The 20,164-nt window shown below is 40.3% G+C and overlaps 1 protein-coding gene across 1 annotated transcript in view; it reads right to left on the bottom strand.

The window, feature by feature from the left end:
- LOC122560428 (uncharacterized) overlaps positions 1-20,164 on the bottom strand; it is a 200,925-nt gene that overhangs the window by 107,067 nt on the left and 73,694 nt on the right. The window contains exons 89-99 of the mRNA XM_087998069.1: positions 19,368-19,579; positions 18,925-19,019; positions 18,361-18,479; positions 17,351-17,509; positions 13,994-14,196; positions 13,035-13,120; positions 10,775-10,902; positions 8,418-8,573; positions 4,717-4,916; positions 2,027-2,115; positions 7-140 (exon numbers count right to left, since the gene is read on the bottom strand). Of these exons, the coding sequence (XP_087854195.1) occupies positions 7-140; positions 2,027-2,115; positions 4,717-4,916; positions 8,418-8,573; positions 10,775-10,902; positions 13,035-13,120; positions 13,994-14,196; positions 17,351-17,509; positions 18,361-18,479; positions 18,925-19,019; positions 19,368-19,579 (1,581 nt within the window). The remainder of the gene's footprint in view (positions 1-6; positions 141-2,026; positions 2,116-4,716; positions 4,917-8,417; positions 8,574-10,774; positions 10,903-13,034; positions 13,121-13,993; positions 14,197-17,350; positions 17,510-18,360; positions 18,480-18,924; positions 19,020-19,367; positions 19,580-20,164) is intronic.

Consider the following 20,164-nt stretch of genomic DNA (forward strand, 5'->3'; position numbering starts at 1 on the left):
ACGTACAATTGACGCATTGCTGGTGAACGACTCAAGATCAGATGCTGTCACGTTATTCATGAAGAGTCCCAGATATTGAGCAAACCAGGCAGTGGAGTTCAAGACTGGGTCATTCACATCATAGCATTTTGGTTTGGGCTCTGTTAGACAAAGCAAACAAAGCAATGATTTAAGAATGATGTAAACACATCCTTAGAAATTAAAAATCAATTGTTTCTTTCAATCCATAAGAATAAAAATCTGCAGTTTTTAAAAAATCTTCTGCCCAAACTGTTTTGATAGGGCTACATCTGTTTGGAAGGACGTTTCCCTTTATTCCAAGTGTCTTGTGTCAAGCAGATCAAAAATTACTACACTTGTATATTAATGTTATGAGAAAATGTTGCACTAAGGGATGCATCTGTCGGTGCCTTGATTTGGTAGACAATGCTTGGGTTTGGTCTACGGTGGACATTTTTGGCTATGGCACTGGTGAATAGTAGAAATCAAAACCTTTTCTTAAAAAAATGGTTGAGATGCTTCACAATTTGTAAAAAAAAATTACTTCAGGCAAGTGTTCAATAATGACAATTTTTACAACTCAGTTCTGTTTATTGTTTTAAACTTTGGGTTATGTGAACATCATCAATGTGGGTCACCATTTTATTTCCTGACGTGGAGGTAAGTACAATAGAAGACATGAATTTTTATTTGGTGGGATGAGTTACCTGTCAAATATGCTGTTTTCATGAAAATAGTTGCAAAGTATGACAAGAGAAAAAGAGTTTAGCTGCTTGGGATATGGTTAAGGAAAGTGCTGGGTATAGTCAGGTGAGATGCCTACTCCTTCTCTGGGATATGATCAGCAAGGTACAAATATTGTCTCTCCTGGGTGCCTCCCTCATCATAGTACAAAAACACTAAAGGTGGCACAACTGGCTGCGAAAGTGCGTAATAAAACATGCAGGATGCCAATTTTATAAGTAGGGAGATGAGTACAAAAGCAAAGAAGTTATAATGAAACAGCTTAAAACACTGATTCAACTCTAACTGGTAAATTGGGGCACCAAACGTTTAGAAGCGAGTTAAGGAATTCGAGAATTTGCAGAAATATCTCACAGAAATGCTTCCATGAATGAACTATTTCAGTTAAATGGATAATTTGGAGAAATTATGACAATATCCTTGAGATAGAGAAGATTAAGAGGCAATTTAATAGATAAAGTAGGGAGAAAGATTGTGTTAACGCAATGATTAAGATTTAAAGTGATTGCCAAAAGAAGCAACAGTGACACGATGGAAAGCTATTTTTATGCAATAAGTTATTAGAAGCTGGAATGTAATGCCTGAGAGTATGGTGTAGGCAGATTAAATCTAGGGCTTCAAAACAGAACTGGATAACTATCCAAAGCAGAGAACAAAACTGAAGGGCTACAGCAAAATGCTAGGGGCTGAGGCTAAGTGAAACAGTCTTATCGAAGGCTGCTCTGAACACAGTAGCCTTGCTTCTTGGCTGTATCCCTTCTTGGATAGTAATGAGGTCTTAATGTGAAATATATTGCAGATGAGTATGACCCAAGTGTCATGGGCAGTAAGTGTCATTTTTTGAATGAATAACACAAGCTTGAATGTTATTTACTTCTTTGTGGAAACATTGTGGAAATATTCAATTTTGAGTATAACTAAATGATATTCATAAGCGTGTGTATATTGTATTGAACCAAAGTCTTTATCGCTGACGAAATAAAATATAACTCCATTTTACCTAGACAAGACAAAGCCCAATAAAATACTAGGAAATATTACTAAGTATTGATCTATAATTGCTGTGTGGCCAAATTGGCAGTAATTTTAAACTCTCACTGTGTTAGAGCTTTGCAATATAAACTAACCTATCTGCTTGCACCCTTACAATATACCTCAGAAATTATAAGCTGGATTGTTAACATTAGCATTTTATGGATATACTCCATTTACTGAACAATATTTCCAACATCACACTTTTTCTCCATACGAATCATGTTATAAAACAAGCAGGTGACATTACCTTGTTGCAGATACACATTGATCCCATTATAGATTTCGTTCTGCTTTTCTGATGTTAAGTCACTGTAACGAGCACTCAGAGTTCTCACACTAAATGTGGAATGCAATATTTTAATAATTATAATTAATAAAATTATAATTTTATTTTCACCACTTTCACCATTCACGCCTGAGATGATAACTGAGTTGACAGAGATAGAAGCAGTGATGTTACCTTTATCCAGTAACATTTTGTTATAACACCGTGTAAACCTCTCTGCTAATTTAAACCCAACTGACAGGGAAGCTCACCTCGCGCCATAATCTGTTAAATTTCGAGAGGCAAAGAACTATCTGAGATCTGACTATTTAAAGTAAAAATTAACAATTTTATTCTTTAAATCCAAAAGAGATAATCAAAACAACAACTACGTACAACTCCTTTCTCTTACATCTATCTTTTACCTCCCACTCTCGAAAACTGGCCCAATAAATTCCCTCTTAAATTTACAGCAAATGCCTTTCAAACCCAGTTGTCATCTTTGGGTATCAAAAGGTTCCCTGTGGATTTCTCTAGGTCAGCTTTGGGGTTTTGCTGCACAAATTTCTTAAGGACAGGTACCTTTCAGAGAGCTATCTTGCTGGCAGATGTCGGTGCTTGGCCTTTCTTTGCTGTTCTCTCTCTAACTGTTCAAAATGTCCAGTTTATACCCCAAGACATCAGATCATTTCATTGGTTTGTTGTCATCCCAAACAGTAAAATTCAAATTCCTTTGGATTTTGGTATCTGGGGCATAATTTAAACTAAATGGCTGAACTTGAATTTGTTTTTGTTCCATGGCAACGCAACTCTAGCTAATTGTTTCAAAAAAATGTTACATTTTAAAATTGTTCAGCACATTCTGTGCTTTCAGTCCTTGCTAGCTTCCTCTCTCTCTTAACGGTAAAGGAAACACCTACACCTTCATAACATTTGATGACAGAATAAAAAAGAGATAATATTCTGAAAAAACTGTGACTTTCTCCATATTGCAATTCACATAATGCGATTGCTCTGAAAATGTAACTCAGAAATTGCATGCTTACCATGTGTAAAAATGACAAGCATGCAAAGATCAAAGTGGTTCAGAAATTTTAAACAGGGTTGTATTATAACAACTAATGACTGATCAATCGATCAATGAGCATGTAACCAAATGTCAGCAATACTCAACTTGCATTTCTTCTCAAAAGTGAGAAATTAAGATATTTTAAAAAGTAATTTGAAAGATGTTCCTTTTGTGTCTTAATTAATAGAGATTGATTTTTAAGTTCATCAACAACTCAATTTTATATCCGGTGCATTATCAATAAGACGTACTGCATAAAGATCCTTGGACAGCACCTACCAAACCCATGACCACTTCCATCTAGAAGGACCAGGACAGATACATGGGAATACCACAACTTTAAGTTCCCCGCCATGGCACTCACAATCCTGACTTGGAAATGCATCACTGTTCTTTCACTGTCCGTGGGTCAAAACCTTGGAATTCCATCGCTAAAATCATTGTGGGTCATCAGTACATGGACTGCAGCAGTTCAAGAAGGCAGCTCACCATCACCTTCTCAAGGGGCAACTAGGGCCAGGCAATAAGTGATAGCCCAGCCAATTACACCCACATCCCATGAATGAATTGGTAGATAAATGAGATGAACCTTTTGCTTTTCTTATTAAGATTTTTCTACATCAGACCAATTGACTTCAACTGTTGAAATAGAGTAGACCAGAAATTTATTTAGTAGAATCAGTATTGAAAATGTAAACCAATATTTTTCTTAGATCAGGAGTATATATATTACTGTGCATGGAAATCAATTATTTGTAATCAGAGAGATAGTAAGTGATCTTGTTGCTGCATACACTTAAACTGGATCATAAATAAATTCAACATTAACTAAATCATGGCAATCAATGGCTTCAATTCTTGTTGGACACATATATAACCTAGTTACTGAATGCAGTACATAAGAATGTAAGAACAGAAGAAATAAGAGAAGTAGGCCATCTGGCCCCTCGAGTCTGCTCCGCCATTCAATAAGATCATGACTCATCTTTTCATGGACTCAGCCCCACTTACCCTGCTCACCATAACCCTTAATTCCTTTACTGTTCATAAATCTACCTTTGCCTTAAAAACATTCAATGAGGTAGCCTTAACTGCTTCACTGGGCAGGGAATCCCACAGATTCATAACCCTTTGGGTAAAGAAGTTCCGCCTCAACTCAGTCCTAAATCTGCTCCCCCTTATTTTGAGGTAATGTCCCCTCGTTCTAGTTTTACTCACCTGCGGAAACAGCCTCCCTGCTTCTACCTTATCTATTCTCTTCATAATTTTAAAATTTTCAGTAAGATCCACCTCATTCTTCTAAATTCCAACGAGTATAGTCCCAGTCTACTCAACCTCTCCTCATAAGCTGCCCTCTCAACTCTGGAATCAACCTAGTGTACCTCCTCTGCACCCTCTCCATATCACATGTAGCTATTTAAACTCATTTATTATGTGTCTAGCATTATTCAAGCTAACTAGCAATGATTTAATTGTGAAAATGATTTGATTGCAACTTTAATGACATCATAAAGATTAAACTGCTATTTGTGAACAACTTAACAGAATAATAGTGTAATTGAACAATGTGAGAACAGATAATAAGAAATGTGAATATATTTACATTTTCCTGTAAGGGAGGCACTGGACTTCAAGCGTATTGTTGGAAACCAGGAGGTCAGTGGTAAGGAAAGACAGATAAGGACTTAGTCTGACATTAAGCCATACATCTTGCTCTGAGTCATTGAGTATAGACAGGCTGTTAACAAACTGTGGCCACAGACCCTCAATGATGGCAGCTTGGTTAGCATCTGTCAAGTTCTCCTGAAAAATAAAAAATAAAAATCAAAGATTTGTTACCATTTGAGAAAGATAAATCATAGAATCGTAGAATCCCTACAGTGTGGAAACAGGCCCTTTAGCCCAACAAGTCCACACCAACCCACCCAGACCCATTCCTTTACCCTATTATCCTACACAGTGGTCCCCCCTTACCCATGGGGGATATGTACCAGGACCTACCACAGAAACCCGAAACTGCGGAAAGGAGCGAACCTATTCAATTAAATGGGAAACATACCTTCCTGGCAGCTTCCTGGTCCTTGGTTCCAAAATGTTCCCTATAATATGTTCCGCTCGCAGTAAACCGCGGGTCACCCTGTATATACCCCGACCAATGCACCTGTCCTATAGATCCCTGAACACTATGGGCAATTCACCTGACCTGCACACCTTTGGACTGTGGGAGGAAACTGATGCACTTGGAGGAAACCCACGCAGGCATGGGGAGAATGTGCAAACTCCACACAGACTATCGCCCAAGACGGGACCTGGACCTAGAGCTGTGAGGCAACAGTGCTCATCACTGAGCCGCTCCAAAAAATGATGAAACAGGTGGCTCCAACACTGCATTTGTGGTATATAAATTACTTCCTATGGACTTTTCCTAAACCGAGCATTCCCCAGCACCATGTTCAACAGGGACCTCAGCTGTGTCCGACACATCGTCTGCACTTCAGCCCTCTTCCCTCCCACAACTGAGATAGGGTCTCTCTGATCCTCACTTAGCACCCTACCAGCATCCACAACCAAAGAGTCATTAGCTGCCATTTCTGTCACCTCCAGCATATTCCCTCTCCTTCCTTGTCAGCCTTCCGCAATCTTCTTCCCAACCTCTCCGCCCCCACCCCCTCTCCGGCCTATCACCCTCACCTTAACCTCCTTCCACCTATCGTATTCCCAGCACCCCTCCCCCAACTCCCTCCTCCCTACCTTTTATCTTAGCCTGCTTGGCACACCCTCCTCATTCCTGAAGAAGGGCTTATGCCCGAAACGTCGATTCTCCTGTTCCTTTGATGCTGCCTGACCTGCTGCGCTTTTCCAGCAACACATTTTTAAGCCTTCCGCAATGACCATTCCCTCTGGTACACCCTGATCCACTCTTCCTCCACACCCACCACAGCCTAAGGCACCTTCCCCTACAACTACAGAGGGTGTAACATCTGCCTGTTTACTTCATCCTTCCTCACTATCCAGGGTCCAGACCTCCCCTTCCAGGTGAAGCAGCGATTTACCTGCAGTTCGTACAATTGAGTCTCCCGTATTCACTATTCACAATGTGTTCTTCTCTACATTGAGGAGACAAAGCAAAGACTGGATGACTGCATTGCAAAATAGCTACATTTTGTCCACAAAAAAGACCCTGAGCTTCCAGTTGCTTACCATTTCAGCACACCAACATCTTCACTGGCAATCATCTCAAACTTACTGCAGTGCTCCAGCAAAGCTCAGTGCAAGCTGGAAGAACAGCACCTTAGTTTCCACTTGGGAACTCTATATTGAGTTCAATAATTTTAGGGCCTGAGCATCTTTCACATGTCCGTACCACAACCCCCACATATCAGGCTGTGTCATTACATGGAGTGTTACCACAACTAACCAATTGTCAGCCTCTCATGGTTCACATTAGCAGCTATTCATTCTCCCAGACTGATCTTTACCCAGTCTTTGCCCAATCTCTCGCTGGGCTCCATCTCCACTTATTAAATTCCATTCCCCTCCCCCTAATTCCACCTTCAGCAAATATACCAAATTTTTCCTTGTGACAATCAATTCTGATGAAGGGTCACTGAACCAGAAACATTAACTCTGATATCTCTGCACAGATGCTGCCAGATCTGTTGAGCTTTTCCAGCAATTTTTGTTTTTGTTTACATCTGGACCATTCACTTACTCCCTGCTGAGTATCCTTCACTTGAGATCTTTGTCATTTTCTAAGTGTGGTTGGTTTTTCTCTCTTTTTGACTATCAGCACTCTTCTCCCTCGTGCCTCTTACCAGCTTCTGAGTGGACATTTGTCTTCAGAATACGCAACACAGTTGCTCTCTTCAGGTACTCCTGCCCAGCTTAACTGCCATCACTGTGTGACATCATTACAATAATACAACATTAACACTTTTAGAACTGATACCTAATGCAACATGCTCCTCTTGGTTATTTACTAATATCTAGGCTGTGATATTTTTGGTGGTTCATTACCATTCTCAGATTTTTATTTTATTCACCATGGGATGTGGGCAGCTCTGGCTCTCCCAATTACCCAGAGGACAGTTAGGAGTCAACCACTTTGCTGCGGGTCTGGACTCACATACAGGCCAGACCAAGATGGCAGTTTCCTTTGCTAAAGGACATTAGTGAACCAGATGATTTTTTCTGACAATGGATTCATGGTCATCAGTAGTTTTTTAATTCCAGATTTTGGTTTTATTAAATTGGAATTCCACTAATTGCCATGTTGGGATTTGAACCTGGGTCCCCGGAACATTACCTGAGTCTCTGGATTAACAGTGATAATATCACTAGGCCATCACCTCCCCGCAATGTATTTAATATTACTTACTGAATATTAAAACATACTTAATATTAGAATTTGATTTGGGCTTTATTCCTGAAGGTTCTGAAATCTGTATCGCTTGTTAGTCAAACACAACATCCGCATTTGACAATGAAAGCTTTTTTATAATGTCCATAAGTGCAGGAAAAAAGCTCATGTGATCTTGTCTGGGTGAGGGGACAAAAACTCCAGATTTGGAGATTCATTTCAAACAATACTATTCCATGATTTGATTTTGTGCTCAGTGCACTCTGATCTCCATCTTGCATCACTTGTAATCATTAGGAATTAACCTGAAATTGTTCTAACAGATGAACGTAGGTGAGACAGGTAAGAAAGATGAAGTTGGAAAACATTAAGGTGCTTTGATCACATCTATGGGCTTGAACTCCTCCAGAGGTTCTCCCAGTTCTTCACTTCAACTCTGATGCAGGAATTCCCAAAGGAAGGGTACTGTAAAACTTTAACTCATCAAGACCATGCTTTAAGATCTTGGATGGCCTGTCAAGCCTCAAAGATCTCTGCCTCTATTAGACATCAAAAATCAAATCAGCGTGAATATATTTGATGATTCAGCCTCCATGGCCCTCTGGAGTAGAGAATTCCAAACCTTCAGTGGAGAGATTTCTCTGTATCTCTTGTCTTCGAAGAAAGATCCTTTATCTTGGAACTGTGCTCCCGAGTTGTAGATTCCTCTCTCAACATATCCCCTCAAACATTCCACTTCTCTCAGAATTTTATATCTTTCAATAAGATATTTTCTCATTTTTCAAATCATAGTCCCAATATGCTCAATTGTTCTTCATAAGGCAACTCCTTCATCTGAGGAAACAGCCATCTCTGAACTACCTCCAATGAAAGTAAGCAAGGAGGACAAAACTTTACAGAGTATTCCTATGATTCTAAAGGTTTAAGTAACACCAGCAACTCACATTTTGTGTCTTTAGATTGAACTGATCTACAAACGTTGCCAAATTCTGGATGGGTTGATAATTCATTAGCACCATTTTCAGAATGTCATTGTCATCAATGAATCCAGGTCTGCTGAACAAGTCAGCAAAATCACTGGGGTCAGCAGTATTAAACACCTGTAAAAACACAACAAGGAAATTCTTAACCTTTCTAAGATATACGATATAAAAGTAGGAGTAAAGATTTTGCCAGAAGTTAAACAAACCAATATATTCTCCATAGAAACAAGTCATTGTCATAAATTACTCGAACAAAAATCTAAGCTAGGTGGAAATATTGTGCTTTTCTTAAACAATTGATGAGATAAAATTTCTTCTCTTTTAGCCTGTAATGTCGGCACACTCTGAGCAGAATCAGCTGAACCAGTGGAAAAAATGGGAAATGCAAAACAAAATTGAGTAATGCCCAATGTCTATGTCTATGTTTTTCAAACTTGTTCAATATTATATTCACTCAGATGAAACCCCATCCACAAGATGGGTACATGAATAGGAGGGGTTTAGAGGTTTTGGGCCAAATACAGGCAAATGGGACAAGATTAATTTAGGATATCTGGTTAGCGTGGATGGGTTGGACTAAAGCTTATCGGATTGCACTAGCTTTCCTAGGCACACACAGGCACAGCTACCATCTATTATAATGAACTTACTGCAAAACCCACCGAAGGGATGGTAATGCAAAACTTTAACTCATCAAGATCATGCTTTAAGATCTTGGATGGCCTGTCAAGCCTCAAAAGATCTCTGCCTCTATTAGACATCAAAAATCTAATCAACAGCGCAAGTAATATATTGTTCAACATAGCTTTCTCTAAAAACAGAGATTTTCAATGACTTCAGATTTAGTTTATGAGGGATCAGAAACTTGTGTTTTTCATGGGTAGACACATTTTGAGCTGGTTTAGAATAAATGGCACCAGATTACCACTCTTATATACACCATGAATATTTGTTAATACGGAGTAAACAATTACACTTTACTTCACTGCCTGTTTGCCGCAGTTCATGAAAGACTTTGCACTAGTCATTATGCAAATTCTTTAAGTGGAAACTTGAATTAGAACCTAATTAGTACAATCTCAAGGTTATTTGGGTCAGTTGTATGTGGGGAGTGGTGGCAGTGGTGATGGTGATGGGTGAGTTGTGGGGCTTGATGGGGCAAGATCATTTTTACAGTATCTGTAGATTTTCAATAAATATTAATTGTACAAACTTCTAATGACCTGCACAATGATGCTTATAATAGGATTTTTATATTAACATGATATTCAAAATATCAAATACACATCCAACTGCAGTCACTCTTTGCATGATGCATTATTCCTTGTCCTTGTTATTTAATAGTTGGCTATAAAAAGATAAAGATAGAATCTTCATTCTCTCATTCAGGAAATTAAACATGATACAGAGGACAGGTTTAAAAAGGCATCAAGTGGTTTCTTTACTCTGTAATATATTTTATTATATAAAATGGAAAACAGCATCCCTGTACAAGTGAAATGACACTGGTGCCAATATTTATTGTAAAGTGGAGAGGAGTTGAGGACAGACATTTGAGGAAATGCGGGAAGGGCAGCTAAATACAGGAACTCACTGCTTTACCTTCACTTTACACCCAGCAGGCCAGCTGCTAGGGGCAAACTGCAAACGTTAGGAGCTGTAGGACCAGTGTCAGCACCATTGAGGCATGTTGGATAGTCAGCAGATCACAGGCAGGGAGCAGATCAGGGGCAGGGGAAGGCTGCTTGCTTAAAGATTAACTTTGGTGGACAGGAGTGAAAAGCACATCTGCTCCTTTACACCCTCAGCCAACTGCCAAAACCTGTTGAATTTGGCAATTCTTAGTTTCTTGCCACTGATTGTTGCCCCTGTGGTTAACACTGCTGCCTTACAGCACCAGGGACCCAGGTTCGATTTTACCCTCAGGCATCTTGCTTGTGTGGAGTTTACACATTTGCCCAGTGTCTGTGTGGGTTACCTCCCACAGCCCAAAGGTGTGCAGACTTGGGTGGACTGGCCATGGATTACATGGCCATGCAGGGTTATAGCGACAGGGCTAGGGTTAGGTCTGGGTGTGATGCTCCTCAGAGGGTCAATGTAGACACAACAGGTAGAATGGCCTGTTTCCACACTGTAGGGATTCCACGACGTTCCTGACACTTCGGTTTGCATATTATAATTAAAGACTGCATGCTTTACTTGATCAATCTTCAAAGTGTCATGTTAAACTGAAAGTAGGCACTTTCACATGTTTACCAATTGAAACCACAACCCCAACTTCTGACGCTTGTCTTTAGAGTTATCGTTATTGATTTTACCTCCACTGTACGGTTTGAAGGAACAAATGATGACACATCAGACAGAGTTAGAAACTCTGAGAAATTTCCAAACTGGCTGTTCAGGTAAAGGCTGAAACTGTTGTTTTCGTAACAGCGTAGAGGGATTCCTAGAGAAAGAAAAGCAAAGGCAAAAAACTTTGGCTATTTTCTAAACAGATACTCATGAAAATAACATCCCATGACTAAAAAATATTTCATCTAATTTAGATGTTAATTCCAAATATTTCTGGTAGACAAGGTAGTAAATAAAGGCTTATGGCATACTTGCCTTCATTGGAAGGGGCATTGAGTATAAGGATAGACAAGTTATGCTGCAGCGTTATAGAACTTTAGTTTGGCCACACTTGGAATATTGTGTACAGTTCCAGTCAACACACTACCAGAAAGATGTAGGTACTCTGGAGCGGGTACAGAAGAGATTTACCAAGATGTCGCCTGGTATGGGGGATTTTAGCTATGAAGCAAGGTTGGACAGACTGAGTTTGTTTTCACGGGAACGTAGGAGATTGAGGGGTGACCTGATAGTTAAAAGATTGTGAATAGCATGGATAGAGTGGAAAGTATGAGGCTTTTTCCAAGGGGTCAATTACTAGGGAACACAGATTCAAAGTGCAAGGGGGAGGATGTCTAAAAGAGATGTACAAGGCAAGTGTTTCACACAAAGGGTGGTGAGTGCCTGGAACGTGCTGCCAGAGGAGGTGGTGGAAGCAGACACAATAGCAGCATTCAAGAAGCACCTGAACAAACACCTCAACAGGAAGGGAATAGAGGGATATGGATCATGTAGGTGAAAACAGTTTTAGTATGGAAGCGCAAAATTTAGTGGCGCAGGCTTGGAGGGTCAAAGGGCCTGTTCCTGTGCTGTATTGTTCTTTGCTCTTTGTTTTGGGATGTAGAAATGCGAGGAATCCAGAATGGTATTGAGGCAACTACTGGCTAGAGATAAATGCAGGACCCAAGAGTCCTTCTTTGAAGCCCACATTTGAAGCCCACAACAGGGCCGCAGAACAGTCGCGCCCCTCAATGTAGTTCCACCTCGATCAAAACCTCAACTTTTGCCAAGGGACTTCAATTATATTTAAAAGCAGAACTCTTACAACATTAATACAAAATGGACAGATTAGTTTGGTATCTATAGATAGGCGGAAGATGCCATTGACCTTCCCTGTAGCCTCAGAGTCTCTATCAGACTTTCTGCTAGCTCAATCTGACCCTTGAAGTACAGGTGCCTGCCTTTGCAATGTAAAATTGGGATTCTCTACTAGTCGTGCCTACTTGGGTGTCAGAAGATGATTACTCAGTCAAAAGACGCATTCCTTCTAATTTATGGATTATTTTTAAAAATGTACACGTACTACAATATTCCAAGCATTATTTTAAGCTGCATTACCGCAACTTGTTTTCCACAGTTATAACCATTACAACTGTTGTTGTGAACAGATAGTGTAAGATGACTATTGTCTAGTCCATTGGAAATGTTTCACAGAACAATTGTTTGTGAGCACAAGTGATTTAATATTGCTCTTATAAACCGAGAAATCATTATTTTATTGCCTCCAGCATTTTTAATGTTAAATGGCCAAAATTGGGTTTTCCTTGCAGTAGATTGCAAACCTTGGAACAATAACAGTAAAAATTCATAATGTCTTAAATACCTTTCAAATGTGAACCATCACAGCAAGAGGTTTAAATTATCAAATCCAATTTGTGTCTTAAACCCTCATAGTGCCCTTTATTTAGATTCAAGATCCTTCATTCCACTACTTCACTCTTGATCTTAACGAGGATTTGTATCATATAATGGTCACTCTTCCCCAAGGCACCCCGCAAAACAAGACTGTTCATTAAGCAATGCCAAAGTCCCATGACAGAGTAACAAGGAATTCAGCTCTCAGTACACAGGAGCCAGTCTAGAATAGCCTGTTCTCTGGTTGGTTCCTCAACGCATTGATTTAAAAAATCACCAGGAACACATTCCAGGAAATCCTCCATGATTTGGTTTGACTACTTTACACAAAGTTGCACCTTATTGCACAGGTCTCCGATTTCTTGTTTAATGCCTTCTTTTACATTTCCACGACTGCTTGGGGGCCAAAAACATGATCATTGAAAGATTAGGAAATTGGAAGTATTTTTAGGCAGCCACACAGTGTAACAGGCCAACCAAGGCTTAGTTTATCAGACTCTATTGAACAAAAACAATCACTTTTACCAATGTAGTCAAATTCAATTGAATTACCTTTAGTATAAGCCAGTATATTTCTATATATAGTTTCTTGTACACTTGCGGTCAGCTGCTGTTTTATTGAGCTCAATGTTGAGACACTGCCAAAGTAAAAACAAATTAATCAGATACACCAATGACAGTAATTGTAAAAACAAAGATTTCACAAATGTATGGTCCCAGCTTTTTGCAGAGATATTTGCAGTGGAAGCATATATTGGAAATCTGTACATGGAGATGACTGGAACTGAAAAAAAAATTATTTCATCCAAGAATTTTAAAAGAAGGAAAATCCAGGAGATCCAAATGCCGTAAATGCTAGCACTCTAGGATCCAGGTTAGCTGCAGAAACTCATAAAATCTATCTTTACCATGAGCGAGTTTTTATGTTTTAATGGAATGACTAAAATCATAATGTCAGCACCCTACAATGTTCACTACTTGGTTTCTATGAAGAGAATATTTTGTGATCTCTTTATGCTATCACCTTTATGCTGATGGGAGGCAATGACCTAGTGTTATTATCACTGGATTTGTTAACCCAGAGACCCACATAATGTTTTGGGTTCCTGGGTTCAAATCCTGCCTTGGCAGATGGTGGAATTTGAATTCAGTAAATATCTGCAATTAAAGAGTCTGATGATGACCATGAATCATTGCCAATTGTTGGGAAAAAAAACTATGTCCTTCAAGGAAGGGAAACTGCCACCCTTACCTGGTCTGGCCTACATGTGACTCTGGACCCACAGCAATGTGATTTACTCTTAACTGCCTTCTGGGCAATTAGGGGTGAATGAATAATTTTTTAAAAAAACTATGTTTGTTAGACAGCCTGGGATAAAGGGCAAGATAACAAATGGCAGGTACAGACCCAAGTTTTTGAGATGTTCAATGTCATTCTGGTCAAAATCAGCAATACCAAGCAAAACATTTTCTCCATTTCCCAACCCAAACAAAACAAAGAATGCACTTACATGATCTGAGATCCATTGCAGCTCTCCGTGGCAAATACTAAAGGCACGATGTTTTCTGTGAGTCCTGGGAGAAGCACTTGCAGCCTCATGCTAAACCAGATCTGGAGCTCGCCACTGCTAGCATTTGAAAGAATCGGCTGTGCCCGATTCAGAACTTCTCGCAGTAAAGCCGATCTGACACCAGGAGGGAAGTCCACATTGTTCTGAAATAATTGACGATAGGTGGAGGGAAAAGCAGCATTAATCCAAACATAGGTACAAACCCATAAATCAACACTGAAAGCTGCTTTACAAGTCTACAATATTTTAGAATCATAGAATCTCTATGGAAGCAGGCCAATCAGCCCACTGAGTCCATGCTGACTCTCCAGATAGCATCCCTCCAGACTACCCCCACTGCTAATCCACCTAGCCTGTACACTTCTGGATACTATGTGCATTTTAGCACAGCCCATCCATCTAACCCTGCATAAATTTAGACTGTGGGGGAAAACCGGAGCAAACCCATGCAAACACAGGTAGAATGTGCTACCTCACGGAGACACACAGTCGCCCAAGCGTGGGATCTAACCAAAGTCCCTGTGCTTTAAGCAGCATTGCTAACCACTGAGCCACCTACCACCCTGGTTTTTTTAAAGGCTAGACAGGCTAGCCCTATATCCCCGGCTTTTGTTTTAGATGGTGCAGTATTACTTCACTTCGCAAAACATTATCTAGCAGAGGATGGAATATGTATTGCATTGTGAATTTTCTAAGCATGTCTAACATTCATACTTTTACTAAACGAGCAATAAATTTGGATTGCAACCAACTCTGCATATAGATTACAATACAACTCTTGTACAATTGAACATAACTAGAGATTACCTGATGCTATTAGAGTTCATGACAAATACATTGGAAACTATATAATTCATCTACATGTAAGAACTGAAAGTTCAAAGTTTGGGAGAAGATTTGTAGCTCGGGTGCTCGTTGTTGTGGTTCTGTTCGCCGAGCTGGAAATTTTTGTTGCAAACGTTTCGTCCCCTGTCTAGGTGACATCCTCAGTGCTTGGGAGCCTCCTGTGAAGCGCTTCTGTGGTGTTTCCTCCAGCATTTATAGTGGCCTGTCCCTGCCGCTTCCAGTTGTCAGTTTCAGCTGTCCGCTGTAGAGGCCGGTATATTGGGTCCACAGCCAGGGAATTCCTAGAAGCATGGCACTCATCCACAAACTCCATCAACAAACACATTGACCTGGACCCAATATACCGGCCACTACAGCGGACAGCTGAAACTGACAACCGGAAGCGGCAGGGACAGGACACTATAAATGCCAGAGGAAACACCACAGAAGCGCTTCACAGGAGGCTCCCAAGCACTGAGGATGTCACCTAGACAGGGGACGAAACGTTTGCAACAAAAACTTCCAGCTCGGCAAATAGAACCACAAGAACTGAAAGTGTTGTAATGTTTAAATGTTGTAATTGTGCCAGCCTTCACTACCTCCTCAGGCAGCTCATTTCTGCTCCAGACTAGCCATGCCATCCAAGCTATACCAGTGCAACTGTATCACTGGCATCTAACCAGCATTGTGGAAAACTGCCCATGTTCACAAGAGCAGGACACATCTGACCATCCAATTCCCACTTCATCAGTCTGATCGCAATTAGACTGGTCCCCCTCCTACAGGAAGGATGTTGTCAAACGTGAAAGAGTTCAGAAAAGAGTTATGAGGATGTTGTCAGGATTGGAAGATTTGAGCTACAGGTAGAGGCTGAATAGGCTGGGACTATTTTCCCTGGAGTGTCGAAGGCTGAGTTTATAATGTATAAACTTAGAAGTTTATAAAATCATGAGGGCATAGATAGGGTAATTAGACAAGGTCTTTTCCCAGCCATGGGGGAGTCCAGAACGAGAGGGCATTAGTTCAGGGTGAGAGGGGGAAGATAATAAAAGGGACCTAAGGGGCAACCTTTTCACACAGAGGGTGAGGCTTGTATGGAATGACCTGCCAGAGGAATTGGTGGAGGCTGGTACAATCACAACATTTAAAAGACATCTAGATGGGTATATGAACAGGAAGAGTTCAGAGGGATGTGGGCCAAATGCTGGCAAATGGGACTAGATTAATTTAAGATATCTGGTCAGTATGGTTACATTGGACCAAAGAGTCTGTTTCCATGCTGTACATCTCTATGACTCTATGAGGAAAATAGTAGAAGGGATAAAAAACAAAAATTGTTGGAAAAGCTCAGCAAGTCTGGCAGCATCTGTGGAGAGAAATCAGAGTTAATCTTTTGGGTCAAGTGACCCTTCCTCGGTTTTTTTCAGTTTTTAACTTAGTGGAAGGGATCGTTGACAAGCACAATTGAGCATGTGAAAATTAGGTGAAGAAGGATGAATCTGCTCTCCTCTTTTCAACCCCTCAGCTGTTTGGTTGTAACAAAGATTTATGTTCATTTAAGCATAAGGCCACACTGCTCTCTAACTAAAACCAATTTCCATTGTATTGATAGACAGCCGATTATAAGAGTTGCTCAAGTGAAAGAGGAGCAATTACATCACCTGCTGGCTTGGAGGAAGAAATAGAAACAATGTGATGTCAGCAGTTACAAAGTTCAAAAGGAATCGTGTCCCATTTTTATCTCAGATTTCCAGCATCAGTGGTATTTTACATAATCTGGGGGAAGCTACTAAGTGGCGTTGTTTGAACAGATTTACGCCAGGCGATAGGAATCTCGCCTGCCAGTTGGAGGGCTGGACAGAGCCTCATGTTAACTCCTTTGAGGAAGGCCTGCCCATCAGGCACTTAGTAGGGCATCAGTAGGCCTTCCTGAAGATCCAGGACCCTAAGGTGGCTCCTGAGCTGCCAGTTAGTTCAATACTTGTTTCACAGAGAGGAGACAGCTGCCAGCATTATGCCAACCGGAAGCTGCGGAGTAGCAAGCAATCCCAGGTCACAGTTGGCAATGGTGCAATGCAGGGTCATGGGAGAGGAGAAAGAGGGAAAGGTGATGGTTTTCGGCAGGATCTCTCTCTCTTTCCCAATGCCATCCCTCAGTCCAGCACTGCGTACCTACAAACAAGGAAATCCTCTGATGAGATCTGGATTTACTGTTTGGGTCTCCTTACTGAGCAGCTATTCATTGAATACAAATGGTGGCAGACTGAAGTCTCAAATGGCCAATGATCGCTTACTTAAGAGTGAGAAGGTCATCCCTGAAGCAATCAGGGCAGAAGTGGGAATGATGGTGGGATCTCCATCTGGCATTATCCTGTCCAATGAGATTTTCTCCATTCTCTCATTCAACCCAGGAGGGAGGGGGTATTAAATTCCATTCTTAACATTTAAAAAAAATATGTAACAGTCTCGTACCTGATTGGCAGTAGTTCTGAATTTTTCAATGAACTCGGTAACAGTGGCACTGGTGATAGTATTGAAAAGCCTCTGCACATCCTCAACGTCAGTCAATGTTCCGTTCTTGGCAGCAAATTCTCCAAGCTGGGAAGGTGTCAGTAAGTCTGCTGCATCAAGCTGTAAATAAGAAAAAGCTGAAGACTAATCCTCTTAGTAATCCCGCAGGCTAACAAATGACCAACTTTCACAGATACACACGTATAAAGTTTCTTGGGTCTATAACTTTTCTTTAGATTTCTATCAACTTGAAATCATTGCCGCTTCTAATAAGAGGGGAAGAAATTCATCTTAAACCAACAGAATCACCGGAAAATGGAAACCACACAAGAGCAGGCTGCCATTTAAGCTTCACCCTTTTGCCCTGTTTTTCAGGATAAATTGCTACCACAGAAGAATTAACTGAGGTTTCTGATTTAAGTAATATGTCGTACTCAGGTGCCAAATTATCTTCCATTTATTCTCTAATGTTTTTGGATAGCTGCAATTAGAATTGGCCAGACAGTCTCAGCGTTAATGAAGATCTATTAATCTTTTTGCTATTACATGCTACCTCATGGCACGGGAAAGTACAACATTTTGGTAAATGAAACACTACCAATGAGTGAAAACCATGTACAGACAGCCATTCATAGCTTTGTTGAAATAGTAAAACACAATTGTATTGTTCAATACCATATGCTTAATATAGAAATTTAACCTTTTCAAGTGGGTAAAACTTGATACAGGAAGCGAAATTAGATCATTATTTCAAGCTGCAGGGCTTAATAGTTTAACTTCAATCACACCTAAAAGTTGAAACTTATTAATATGATTACTTCATTAAATTCCATTAAACCTGGTTTTCAATTGCAGTTATTCAAATATTCAGATTAAAGACTCATTGAATAATCTCATTATTGCAACAAACTCGGACTGTGAAGTAGTATTATTCAGGATCGTAAAGAGGACAAACTAGCTCTGTCACTTACTGCATTGAACTCTGGATTCAGCCTGGTTAAATCGTCAAGCTGAACAAGTTGGCCGAACCTGCCCCAGTTCTTCATCAGCCAATCCCTCGAACCATTAGTGTTGCTGATACAAGCAGCGTCTGGATTTAAAGGTAAAAAGGAATTTAGCTGTTTGCACACAATATTTCCTGGTTTCATATTTATAATTAAACCACCCGTGTTTCTGTCTGTGGAATAATTTAGAAGAAGCTTTTGTAAAGGGTTATGTTTGAAGAACACTGGCACTAACTGATCTAGGTCCATCAACTAACCTGACTTGCTTCAACTGAACTATTTCTTGGGTGAAAAAAGTAAGTACTGTCACGTCGAAGAAAAATGTCAGGAGCAACAATTCACGCTTATTGTAACACTTAAAATACTCAATTTTCAAATGTTTTATAAAGACATGTATGCAGGCAAAGGCAATTGAACAAATTAAACTTTCATTACTTTTGGTTCAAGTTAGATGGCTTTAAATTTGCTACATTGTTGTGTGCCATCTGTGAATGTATCTTTCTCACTGATTCACTGGCCTTTCCAACTCACCTGTGTGGTTCAGGTAACCAAAGATCCACACTCTTACCACGGTATTTCTTGTTTCTTGTGGCATCTCACTGAATCCGTTATTCAGTCCTTTTACACTAAATGGACAAACATTGGTAGCATTAATAATCACATGTCAAATCAAGGGAAAGTTTTTTTTATTAACATTAAAGAAAACAAGTTTGGAATCCTTCAAAAAGACAGTCAATAATCAGGCTTAATGCTTGGAACTGAAAGCTGTTTCAAGTATCTCTCCCACACTGAATAACTGCTCAAGATCAGTTCCAAAATCTGGATAAATTAAGCAAATTCAATTTGCGTTTCAAAATTTCCAAGCCGCAGTAATGACCCATTGACTATTAACAATTTAAATTGTTTTGATAGGGATCATTGTTAGAGTTAAGTATGAGGAAATAAATTATTGTAATAGAGAAGGATACACTCACACAGCTTGGAAACCATCACAGGTTATGTTCCTCATCAGGAGGCGGTTCAGCACTGACTGGGAAATACCAGCAATGAAAGGCCTGAGTCTCTCTTGGAACCATTTCCTCAGGAAATCTGCATTGGTTAAGTTTTCATTGGTTTTCACAACCTCCCACAGAGCATTCATGAACGTGATCTTTGCCATCAATGGAATCAATGATGTGTTCAGGGTCTGAAACAAGCAATGACGTGTGTTTAAGTTTAGTGACCAAGAAGATTCATACCACATTCCAGGAACAGCTTCAAAGCTCAGATGCTACTCAGTAATGCACCAATCCATGGTGTAGGGAAGATCAATGCCTCAAACAACTATTATAGTGCTCGGCAGCAGTTAAGAGCATATAGCTTGAGACTAACAAACAGTAACATGGCAAGAGATCCAGGACATTCAGTAGGGAAAGGGTGACATTTCCTTGGATTCATTCCCCAAGACAGAAATTGACATGTGCAGAAATTAAAAGAGGGAACGTGTTGCTGTGACTGTCATGAGGTCAGCCAGCAGGAAGTCAGAGAATAGGAGCCACAGACTGGAGCCCGGAATGGGAGCAGAGCGAGCACGTGCCGAATCTCGGAAGTGGAGCTTGGCGTGGGAGCAGAGCGAGCCCAGGCTGGCCAGGGGCACGAGTTCCAGAGGTGGATTGTGGGCTGGAGCCTGGTGTGTGGAAGAGCGAGGCCTCGTGCTCTGACGTCTGGCAGGTATGGACTCAGTGAAAAACAATTCGAACATGGGCACTTTTAAAGATACTTTTTATTATCA

Source organism: Chiloscyllium plagiosum, unplaced genomic scaffold, assembly GCF_037043375.1.
Source record: "Chiloscyllium plagiosum isolate Xiang-an unplaced genomic scaffold, Cpla_swu_hap1 HiC_scaffold_20, whole genome shotgun sequence".
NCBI classification, from domain to species: domain Eukaryota; kingdom Metazoa; phylum Chordata; class Chondrichthyes; order Orectolobiformes; family Hemiscylliidae; genus Chiloscyllium; species Chiloscyllium plagiosum.